Genomic DNA, 12893 nt, shown 5'->3' with positions numbered 1-12893 from the left:
GTAAACATATGTATAGGGATTGTTTATACGGCTACAACAACAACAATGTGCTTTTACTTAGACACAACTTAGCGCTCAGTTGGTCCGGACTTAATTTACTTAACTTTACTTCACAAAATATTTTGCTCAACCTGTTATATGCTAGCAACTAAGTAAAATTAAGTTTTTCGTTAAAACACTAAAGCAGCTGTAGATTTTAGATTGCTACGTTTCAGCCTTACGTGAATTGAAAGCGCTAAGAAATCGGTTCTGTCATATCTTCGATTTTATAAATCTCAAAAATAAGTGTAGAGAAATATAGTAGAAATAATTTTGGAAAAGAGTTTATATGATGTGGCATTATAGGAGGCTAACTGCTAAACAAATACCACAGAAAATACAAAAAAAAAAAAAAAGATTGTGTTGAGTAATCGTTGCGAACTTCTTAAATTAAGTTAAATTGAGTTAAGCGTAAACTAACTCAGCTTTTAATTGTGGGCCATCGTACACTCTCTCCTCTCCCTTTCCACATACTCGTATACATATTTTTTACTTTTTTATTTTTTATTTTGTTATATTTTCGTGTAAACCGCTTTATTTTGTCTATATATGGGCACTTTCGTGTGTGTGTGTGCTTGAAAGTGCGTGTGATTGTATGTCTTTCAATGCCAATGCGTCAATCAGTCCAACAAATTGCTGCCCTTCGGCGTCGGCGGTCGCAAAGATCAATGGCAAGCCAGTATTAGCGGCGTACGACCCGTTTTCATGGTATATGTAAAATACATTTGTACATCCATTTACATGAGCATAAACTTATATACATATGTATATACTATACTATGTAAGAAGTACGCACCTAAAGGTCAGAATGAATGAGTGGCTGAATGGAAATGTGACAACGCAAATCGCAAATGCACTCACATAAACCAAATTTAAAAAGTTCGATATTTGCGTGCATAATATACTACAGTGTGTATGTACATATGTAAGTATTACTAGACGATTAATCTTTCGTTAGACTGGAAGTATGTACATACACAATTCCATACGCAGATGAATATGTGAGTGAGTGCCTACCGCCATCCAGCTCAACACACAATTCAAAAGTCATATAAACTGCGAATATCTGCAGTGGCTGTAATTTTGCCAAAGTAAACAGTACTTTTCCCCTTTTATGAGTATTTACACTGAGCGCCCATTAATATTTTTGATGTACAAGCAAATATAATTTCAGTATGTTCACCCACTATCTGTGGCGCTAAAATGCACTTTATTTTCAAAGCGAAGGCGCTTTCTGGAGCGATTACAGAGCAAACAGATTTATTGATTGCTTTCGCATGAATTCATGAATGTTTTGCAGAATATATGTATACATACATACATACATATAATTAGATGCTGGAAGTGGTGAAATGTTAGTTTCTGAGAAGTGCATACATATTTATTGTCATAAAAACACTTACGGCGTATTTGAATTGCGCATTAAATTCTCGGTCGTTGGCTCGAATTCTTCGTTCATTCTCTGAAAGAAATTTGAAGAAAAAAAATATTAAAAATAATTTTTCCATATATTCTAAGCTTTTTTCAAATTACCAAATGTACGTAAATAAAGAAATTCAATATTTTTGCGTAAAATTTTCGCGCAAATGCTACAACTGCTAACATGCCGGTCAACTTAGATTACTTCTGCGATTTTATTGACATTTTCGACGGTTTTCGGAATCGATGAAACCAAAATTACACTTAATATAAACTCCATTCATAATTTCAGCGGCCTGGCTTGCATTTTCGCATTTATCAAAGAAAAAATTTAAAATCTACCGAATTTTCTCTTAGTTGACTTGCATTGTTAACACCCTGTAACTCATAACTGAATGGAACAAACAAAAAACAGCAAACGAATTTTTTAGTGTTGAATGTCACCAAATGTTTTGACAACGAGCATAAACTTCAAATTGTTTGATCGATACTTTAGGAGATGTCGATCACTACAACCATCTACTGAGAAAACAATGGATTTCTTTTGCGCCAGACTAATATAAAAAAACGTTTGTGAGAACATTTTACTCTAGAAATAATTATAAAATTATGAAATAGAAATAAAATTTGTTTTTTGCTTAGCAGTCAACCCAATATACAATTCACATCGTAAGATACAATTAAATGATGATAATGACTAACAAATAGGTCAATCTACAGAATAATACCAACCTTAATCAGGCCTTTAAAATACATACATATTTCCTTCATATCAATAGTTTAAGTGCAAGTGACGATTAAATTTTATGATTGTTTTTGTAAAAAAAAAATATTAGGGGACCCTTATTCATATAGGCTAAGTTTTTGTGTAGACCCTAAGCGCTCACTCAAGAAAACCCACCCAACTGTAATAAAATTATTTGGTAAATTAGTCCTTATGTTCTGAGAGAAAATGGAGAAATAGTTAAGACAGTCTTTAAGGAATCGAGTTGAAGCATTGAGCTCTCTACGGATGCATGTAGATTATCGCCAGCACTTGGCAAACAAGGAACGCAGATCTTGCTGAGGCTTTCAACAGCGAGTATGTACACAATTTCTCACGGAAATACTGGCGGCACACTGGGAAATTGCATCTATGGCCACCAGACTTGCAGCCTCTAAACGGTTTCTGCACGCTAGCTGTGCATATGTGTTGCTCCTCGAAGAAACGTTTCTCAGATTTGTGGGAACATGTTTCTTGAGAACTTTAACAATTTGTGCTCCCTAGTAGTGCTGATTAGATTCGCTAAGATATGGAGATGATTTAAAGACATGTTTGGTAGTTGTGCGGAAGTAACGAAAAAAGAAATTTCGTTCTTGACCCCCACAACTGGCTTCCACAGCCGTCGAGTAAACTATTTATGTGTAATCATCCTAAACTAACTTAACATAGTGCGTGCCAGAAGAAATGGTGATGCTTTTCTTATTACCGGCTTCTTATTACCAAATTCATAATTGAACTGGATGACAAGGTAAACTAGAGTATATCTGCATTTGACAGGAAACTCCTCGTGTACCAAGACACTGAATCTGCTAGGTATGCAGAATCGCATTCGGCTAATTTGTATCCTGGACACATGGGCATAACTAGCAAGAGGGTTAGCTGACACCAAACTATTGGGCTACGCCAGGCGAAGTCCTTACTGGGAGGTACAACCAAAAGAGGTTTAAAATCTCATATCTCTCTCCAATGATGCTCACGGGCATTCTCACGACTCTTGTCGTTTCTATGACCAATCCCAGGAAACTCCAATGCAACTTCTCCTTGAATGCAGCGATATAGCGCGGAGAAGGTTGAGACATCTCGGCCATTTACAGCTGGAAGAAATTCACATACGCTCAGTCCAACCTAGCTTTAACTTAAGTTTAATAACGGAACTAGGTCTGGATAAGGTACTGCGATGAGTAGAGGGCATAAAAGACCATGAGGACGAAGTGAAAACCTCAAGTTAACTTATAAGTATATCTATTACCTGTAGAATTATGGAACCATTAAAAAAATAATTACACAAAATTCTGATTCTCAATCCATCATTTTGGAAGTAGTATTCTTTTGAAACCTATGGGGAAAAATATACATACATACACATATGTTTGCCATTTAATTACCAGAAAAGTAATAAGAGCTGCGTCGCCGTCGCATTTGTGACAGTCTTCGTACTCCCATATCCTTAGCGCTAGCGAATACACTATTTCCACTACCAGCCCCGTTTACCGCCGTCGTCGAAAACTGTTCAAAGTCGGCACTAACGCTGAGGCCTTTAAGCCCACTAATGCCTTCCGCGCCACCGTTACCCCCCAATGCTCCCTCTCCAGTCGTCGTCGCGTTGATTGTACTGCGTGTTGAACGAGATCGTCGGCGCACGCACTCATTACTCTTCCAACTAGACAAATTTCCAAAAACAGACTTTAACCTGGCCTGAAAACCATGCACAGGTGGCGGCAAGGCACCATCGGCCACGTCCTCTGCTGAAGCCAACTCAGGAGTAAGCAACATATGTTCGGGCGCGCTACGCTCTCGAAATGCATGCGTCGTCTGCGGGGTGATCGTTTTATCGTTCAAATAAATTTTCGATTCTGCTTCTTTGTGTGCTACATTTGATTGCTCTGTGCAACATGACCATGGTAGATGATCGCTCTCACTTTTGCCAATTGCTCTGGGCACTTGCGGTTCGGAGTGTGGTTGTGCTTGGATTTCGCCTGTTTGTGCAAGCGTCGCTAGACTATAAAGACTGTCGGTTTGTGTGCGGCTCCGCCGTTTCTTGGAGTCACTGCGCGGGAGTACAGCTGCAACATTTGGTATCGTCAGACTTGTAGGCAACGTTGTAGTGCTGGTGGTGGTCGCATTGGCATGGGCTGATGTCTCGGGCTTGCCCAGCGTTGCGGTGGCAGTATTCACAGTACCAATGCCTTTGGCACTGATTTCTCGTACAGGTAGCTGAGAGAGCACAACATTTTCGGCAGGCGCAGCTAAAGGTTTGCGACGTAGATGAAACCAACCATGGCGCGTCTTATGAGTTGATATCGGTTGTATATGGTGCTGCTCTTGTAGCGGAGGGGACGATTTCTCGTTGCCATCGGATATGCATTGTGATTTGGCTGCTTTGGAGGATTGTGGCTTTGGCGCCTGCTTCCTCTGTTCCGGTTGCAGCTGGTAGTGCTTCTGATGCGATTTTGGCAGCACACGCGTGGTAATCCCACACTCCTCATCTTCGGAAGACTCTACTTGGCGCGCGCCTAGCACTTCTAATTCCAGCGTATCCGGGCGCTTTCTAGTTCCGCTTGGCATCTCACACTACCGTCCAATTCCATATACGTACATGCACTATGCATGTATGTGTGGGTGAGATTATGGAGCCGAAATTTAAATGCAATTAACAGGCTGTAGCGATAAAGGCTGCGATAACACAAATCTGCTGCGAATCTAAATTTTATAGATGAGTGCATAACAGGACATTCCATTCCATTTTCACTTCAACGGCACTCTTTGCTTTTCTTAAAGCTAATTTTCAACGTTTATGAATTTACACACGAAACACTGGCGTAGTTTTTGGTTTTACTCCTTTAATTTATTTTTTATTTTTATTTATTTTATATAAAACTATTTACTTTATGTATTGTAAAAGTAACTGAGTTTAATAAACAATTTGCGTTTTTTGCTCCATTACACTATTTAACTTTTATTATTCCTTTTTTTAGTTATTCTCCAAGTACGAACCACCTACTGCGATCCACTCGTACAAACTGAGGCCAAATACCTGGCGTCCCCTGCTTCTGGCTGTTCAGATACATTTTTGGAAACATATATACAAACGTGCATTTATTGATACATACATACATTCATACATACATATGCATAATGAAGAAAATTCATTTGGCTTTCTCGATTTCAAATGCATACCGATTTGATTGATTACTTCGGAGTTTTTCAACAATACTTCTTGCTTCTAGCTTTAATTTCGATAGAAATGTTCCACCCACCCAAGAATTCGCATTCGTACAATTATTTGAGTGAAATTCACACCATTTAAGCATTCCTATAAGAGTTGTACCATTTGGTTTTCAGTTTGTTTGTTTGATACTAAGGCCAAACTTCTCTTCCAATTTGAGCGCATTTGTGTTTAGTTGATTTCTTACAAGTTTTTGCTGTCTTCAAGTGACAGTTGGTTTGACTATGAAAATGTACTCGCTGGCTTTGCATTAGTAGTGGTGAGGTGTCACCGCTATTAGAAAAGAATTTTTACTAAAGACAAATTGCTGTTCTTATTTCCTACAATGGGAATTCAACTCGGAAGCTATTAAAATATAGAAATATTTCCTAAGCACCAGCACATTAAGTTACGGTGACCGTACATAATTTCCGTTAAATACAGGGCGCATTTGGTATGTGAGGACATTTACATATGTGGCCAAAACTTCCCGAAGCAATTATTTTACTTTTTTCTCTTTTTCAGATAAGTCATGCAGGAGTACAACTTAACTCAAGAAATGAAGAGACACGCAGTTATCGTCGCCATATGTGAGTGCCCTTGCGAAGGAGCTGAATGCTTTTGAGGGTCCGTCGAATTGCCTTCGCGGTGACAGCGAATACAACTTTCAGCAAGAGTCTGCTCATTCACACAAAGCGATGGTGACACAAGATTGGGTGGCTAGAAATTTCCACGACCACATAACACCGAACTTATGGCCGCCTAATTCCTGATACTTTAATCCCGTGGAATACTAAGTATAGTACGCAGTTGAGCGTGAAATCTATTAACATCCTCATAACACCATTTCTTCTCTGAAGGCTTCAATTAATACCGTTATGACCAATATGAGTAAGGAGCATTTGATTCGAGCATGCAATCGTTTCCGGACCCGGATCAAGGACGATATTCCAGTTTATGGAAATATTATTGAATGGTTTTATAGATATATAACAAGCAAATGTTTTGTAAAAAATTCGTGAAGTTCCATTAAGTTTTTGTCAATATAAGATAATACAAGCTAATTCATTTTACTCTCAAGCTGTACTCAAACACCGTACGCACCCTGTATGTATTCCAATGTCTTGAAAATCAATCAATCATCGAAACATGCAAATCACTTCATATTAACGACATTTTGCGTTTATTTGTGGACATATTTAAAATATTCTTGCAGAACGGTAAAATATTAACTGACTTTTACGAATTGATAAAATAATTGAAATTATACGCCGCAATGGTTAAAACTTACGAAAATATCTGACATATTATCACACATTTTTTTTTTTCAATAGAAATATGAAAAAGCTCTCAAGTGTTCCAAAGTTCATACTGTACATTGATTAACAAAAGAAGTTTGTTATTATAATTTAAACTTATTAAAACGTCAAAGTTTTATTGTTTGTTTCATTGAAATTCAAGAGATATAAATCAAAATGTTGCCAGAAAAGTCGAATTTCTCAATATTCTCCGATGATGTGGCATCATCAGCCTAATCATAAACCAGGTGATTGTTATTTTTATAAAACGGGCGTAAACGGTCATCATTATAAAGCTCAAAAGCACATAAAGTATGCTGATGTTGCAACTGTTAAGAACCCCGTGGTCTTGGACGATATGATTGACTCAACTGCAGGTTATGAACTGAAGGAAGTTCAACTCATTGCTGATGATGATCAAACTGATAACAATAAACCTGACGATGAAGAGTACTTTCCGTCTGGTTCTAAGTCTTCAGAACGACACATTGTATCAAATTCAGATTTTCAGGATCTTTCTCGTGATTTATTTCTATCGGGAAGACAATCTGAAACGCTCGCTTCTCGATTTAAACAATGGAATTTAGTTGATGACGACTTCAAATGAATGATGATGATCGAATTTCTTTCAGAGAAGTATTCAAAACTGATGAAGAGAATGACAAATGTACCGTACCATACTAAACTCCAAAGGGCCGTTTCCAATGCATTTTTAAGTTTGGAACCAGTTCCGTTGTGTACTGCACCGTACCATATCGTACTATACCGTACAGTGCTGCACTGCACAATACTCCAATAAATATTATGTGTTTATAATGACACTTGTTATCATTTTCATGCTTCGATGCTTACATACCAAATTAGTAAAAAAAAAAAAAAAAATCTTAAAACTCACACAACTCTATTAATTTTAATTTAATTACAGTCAAATATAGCTCATTCGACGCAAAATTAAATTTACTATAACAGTAGTGTACTAAAAAAAATCCTCAATATCGGATATCGTAAAAATTATGTCAAAGTTGAAAAAATAGAGAAAAAATGAAAAAAATTCCAAATACTTCCGCCTACAGTCTCGTCAGTTGTAATTTCAGAAAAATTGTCAACACACTGTCAAAAAGGCTTGTTTTTGTTCTTTCGAACTAAAAAACAAATTCGAAATCGGATGGAAATTGGTGAAGTTAGGAGTGATTCTTCACATCAACCTACTGAAAAACGGTTTTATGGCCATAAAATGAGATTTTGGGGGTGTATTGGAAATTTCTCCTATACCATTTTGTTTAGTTTTTCTATAGCTACAAGTTGTGCTAGGTCTCCATAAAAGTATATTTAATTTTTTTTTTGTCACACAGTGTAATACATAGCTGCACAGCTTATTCTCATCAGCACTGATTGAAATATTCATCATATCTGAGCTTTATGTAGTAAACGCTTTGTCAACCTGGCGTAAGAAAGTTTTTTTTGTAATAGCGTTTATTTATGCTTTTCTGCATAAATTTTCATTGCGGAAGACATGACCTCTTTTAGCGATGATTTCAATCGCACAGATCCATCATGTTTTTTAAACGCGGAAGACTCGTTACTTTTAACAGTCTGGGCTACTCTGACACGAGTTTATACGCGGCTCGCTGTAAAGAGTCTTTCGCGTCTGCTCGAGAAAATTCAGAAGAACGCCAAAGACGATTATTAAGTTCTTTAAATATTATTTTTCTGGATTCCAAATTTTTAATGAAATTCAATAATTTCATATACACTTTATTTAAAATTATTTGAAAAATACATTTAGATGCAATTTTCAAAAGACGTCTGCAGTTTGTAAATTAAAAAACTTATTTTCTTATAAATGCTGCTTCTTTTCCTATGAAAGAGGGAATTTTGTCAGTTCTTTTAAAATCTGACTTAAGAAACTGAAATACTCGATTAGATACAAGAAAAACTCATTTCCAAACATATTGGATATATATGTATAAGTACATGTAAGTATAAACATAAAAGTCGGTACAGCAAATGAAGTAACTAATTTGTTTCATTTTGAATTTGGGTCATAGTTGAACAGCTTATGCGGATTATGAAGTCTATAGTGTGCTATAAATAGTGGGAAATAGGAAAAACTAAGATTTTTTAGATTAAATAGATTAAAATAATCGAATATTTAGATTATTAGTGACGAATGGGAGTGGTGGCGCGGCCTGGGGGCTGTGGGAAGGGAGTTCCATCATAAAAACATGCCTATAACCTTCATTGGCTGAAAATATGAATGCATAAAAATTTTTACGTCATTTGGTGTTGTCGTTTCGTAGTGATGCGCGGACAACATACAGACATTCACCTTTATAGTATAGATTTCTGGTTTTTATTATCAAAACGAATAATTTTTTTCTAAACTCGAAAATACACGCATTTTTCGAATAATTGAGATAAAATCCGTTTCTAGCCTTCAGTTTTATGTCACCTCTAAGCGGCAGACGGTTTCCATCGTTTTAATGATTCACGAGCATTGCACATCCGAATGGTAACCACGCTCACTCCGTGACGGCGGTCCGCGGTAGTAGTAAACAATAGTTATTTATAATTAAAATTATTTAAAATTTGTGCATTACCATAACACAAGGAGCCTGAAATATTTCTTGCATTTTCTCTTTATTTAAGTAGTTTACAAATAAATAAATATGGGATTACTTTTAAGATAAGTTAAATGATAAAAAAGGGGCTCGGTCGCGTTGTCATTACCTGTACGAAAAATGCTTAAGAAATTTGTTTGCAGAGTTATAAACGAATCTGACCTACAAAAGGAAGGTGTTTACTTTGAAGGCTGAAATATAATTTATTTTATAAAATATGTGGGCACAAATTTCTTTTTACAAACTTGAACGTTCTTCAAATGTATCACAATTTCTCTTTCGAAATTTAAATGAACAAAAAATGGGTGTTATGTCGATCGGATATGGGAGAATATATAAAATTCCAGCCAAATACTTACAATACTCTTATTTACGTTTGTACTTAAGTGAATTTAAGTTTAATAAAAAAATCTTTTTATTTTTCACGGGCACGAACTTTGCAATCGATCTTAAATTAACCTCTCGATAAGTTGAAATTTTCAGGCCTCAATGGCGATACAAAATAAGAATAAATCGATCGGTGCCATGGGAGTCACAATATGTATTTGTAAAAAACTGCGTCATGGAGAGCCATTCTGCTAACAACAATGACCAACAAAAAGTCCTGATAACTATTTCCATATCCTTGATCGGATATAAATTCGGGTCATTCCGACATGGGAATGTCCATATTTCTATGAAATCCCCTGCACTTGTGAGTTAAGTATGTACACGCAAATATTTTTAAAAATTGATTACGATTCATACACAAAATTACAATATTAAGAACAATTGTCTAGAGACGATAATATAAATTTTATATACTGCACAGTGCCTACACATGTCAGCTATTTGTTGACAAGATCCTGTTGAGATAAAATGTTAGCCCTAGTCTAAGCGCAGCAATATAATTTAATACTCCGTTCAAAGTTAAACACTTTCAGCCTCGATGAGTTTATTCAGGCATGCATAAGAGTATTTAGTTAAGGTGATAAGATACATTTTGATCTTAGCCATAAGACCGAGAAGCATCCCCATGGCAGTCGGTTCTACGTTACCGGAATGACTCGGGTTTTTCCCCACCAAGGGCTGCCGTCCCAGTAAACTAGCCCCGGCTAGTGAACTGTTTATCATCATCATGAGTATTTAGCACATGTAGAAAGTTTTTTTTTGCTGGCATAAATTTCTTACTAAATGAAGGTATTCCTATTATTGCTGTCTATTATTGATGCGCTGAAATGTTTATTTGGCAAGTGGCCAACTAATTCATAGGTCAACAAACGGCATTTGTTGCACAGGGCGTATGAGTAATCAAAATATCTTGTTGAAAAGGTGTGAATGCATTTGCATATATACGAACAAGTGCAAAAACTCATATGAACGTAAGCACAATTTTTCATACCTCTAGATATATGTATATGTATATTTTTATGCATAACAAAGCCATATGAGTAAAAAACAAATAAACAAGTAGAACGTTTTCCTTTATTTAATATTAAAGCAGAGTGCAAAATGATTGCAAACCATTTAGTTTTAGGTACTTATGTACACACATACAAGCGTCTGCCTTATAGTCCTTACACATAAAACTTTCTCGATTTTCCCGCACTTTATAAAGAGCGCATTTTCAATTTAAAAAATTTTTTAAATTTATTTTAAACTCTATGAATTTAGAGGTAAGTTCATCTGCAGCAAATTTCTCACTTAAGAAATCCTCTTAAAATTATTACAAACACCTATATCCAGTTAACACACTTTAAAAATTGTTTTTGTTTTGCAAACAAATGAATTTGCAACGTTCTGTATTTATTAGACGCTTGCATGCAAATAATGGCATACAAATTCATTTGACTCGAACCGTTTCGAAGTGCTTAAAGTGTTGAAAACATTTTACACATTTATATTTATATTTTGCCACATTTCACGTATACATATCGGGTTGTGTATGCCTGAACCCTGTTGGCAAAAATTTGTGTACTCTTTCATTTTAAGAGTTAGAAAGTTTTATTTGTTTTTGATGGCCTAAGTAATAAAAATGGCAAAAAATTGCATTAGCCATTAGTCAAGAAACTCCTTTTTTTAATGATTCATGTATATGTGTATAAAGGGTGGCCCATATTGCCAGATTTTAGAAGGTGCCATGAAGTAATCCATTAACGGTTCAGCCCCTTAAGATGAATATCCAGCAAGCCATTCGTGAGATAGAGCCATAAACGATTATCAAGGTTCTATGAGAACTGGGTTAACCGAGCGCGCTACTTCGCATACACTTCATTGTGGGCTATAAATAATAGGATTGTTTACTTTTTCGAGTAAACCAATAATGTATCGAAAAAAAATTGTTTTTGTTAATTTTTTTTTTTTTTTTTGAATTTGTAGAAAGAATTTGTATATGGACTACCCTGAACATAAAACCGATTTTATTTGGTTTAACGAACAGAACATAGTGACGTACCAGGGAATTGTAAGGCACACAAATTAGCGAGAGAGGGCACTACCACTCGCCTCCTTCTTGATATGGAGACTGGAGGTATACCCCTCTCAACGTACAAACTGCGTGGTGTAAGAAGCATTTCCACTTCAGCCAACACGAGATGGGCTGATAGTCTGACATGAAGTGCTACAAAAAGAATTTGGCCAAAATTAGACGCTAGGCGCTCAAAGACGCTACTTAATTGGCCATGGAAAAATGTCTCTATCTTGGTTGTTTTCATCACAGGCTTTCATCACTGTCTCATAGGTAATCATGCTCAAAAATTGGATGTACCTTATTTTGATTATTGAAAAGGCTGCAAGAATTTGGAGGAGGAAGAGTCTGTCAGACATCTTCTCTGTTACTATCCCGCGTGGCATGCCACTAGGTTTAGATACTATGGCTCATCATTCTTAAATGATACTGATGACCTTGGGGATATACATAAGTGTCAGCCAGATCAATGGGTTTGCCCTTAAAACAAAATGGTTTACCGAGGTGCAACAGATAAATTGCTACTGTGGTATCACAATGGGTCGGCAACCGTCTAAGTGAGTTACTTCAGAGACCAACTGCCTCTTCTACCTACCTACCTTCTATAATAAAAAATATACCAATAATAGTCAAGGAGGCACCTAAACTAAAAGGACTTCAATTACGAACATTACATTTCTCTGCAGGGCACAAATTCACATTTCGCATTTTAGTGCACACACATTTTCAATTTCACGGTCGGTTGTTTTTGTTTCAGTAATAACAAAAAAAAAAACACAATAAGGTCAGAGCAATTATGAAAATATTTCATTTGTTTTTCGAACCCATTAAAAATCTGGATTACGAAAAATAAAAATGTTGAGGCGAAGGTTTAGATTTATTTAGATATTTAAATGCTCGCTTAATTTCAAAATCATAAGAATAATAAAGCCTTTAAATACAGGGTGTAAAAATATGGTTTACTTTTCGGATTATAGCTTTCGCAGAACTTTTCCAGTCAAAAAAGGTGAAGTGCAGGACATTCACGGAGGAGGTGCTGTATCGACTCAATATTTTCTTCATCTTCACAACTGCTACAGAAGTCATTGTGAGGTACACATAT

General features: G+C 36.1%; 1 protein-coding gene across 6 annotated transcripts in view; it reads right to left on the bottom strand.

Annotated features, from left to right (window-relative positions):
• Positions 1–12893, bottom strand: part of LOC128856892 (phospholipid-transporting ATPase ID) — a 112230-nt gene that overhangs the window by 36753 nt on the left and 62584 nt on the right. For 4 of the 6 annotated variants that reach the window (XM_054092315.1, XM_054092319.1, XM_054092317.1 and 1 more), the window contains exons 2-3: positions 3607–5275; positions 1443–1501 (exon numbers count right to left, since the gene is read on the bottom strand). In XM_054092315.1, coding sequence (XP_053948290.1) covers positions 1443–1501; positions 3607–4786 — 1239 coding nt within the window. In that variant the 5' untranslated portion in view covers positions 4787–5275. Of the gene's footprint in view, positions 1–1442; positions 1502–3606; positions 5771–12893 lie in introns of those variants that run through there. The other 2 variants (XM_054092316.1, XM_054092321.1) reach the window with 2 other exon arrangements.

This window comes from Anastrepha ludens, chromosome 3 (assembly GCF_028408465.1).
Source record: "Anastrepha ludens isolate Willacy chromosome 3, idAnaLude1.1, whole genome shotgun sequence".
NCBI classification, from domain to species: Eukaryota; Metazoa; Arthropoda; class Insecta; order Diptera; family Tephritidae; genus Anastrepha; species Anastrepha ludens.
Note: the sequence above shows the minus strand (reverse complement) of the source record. Positions and strands in the feature narration are given on the sequence as shown.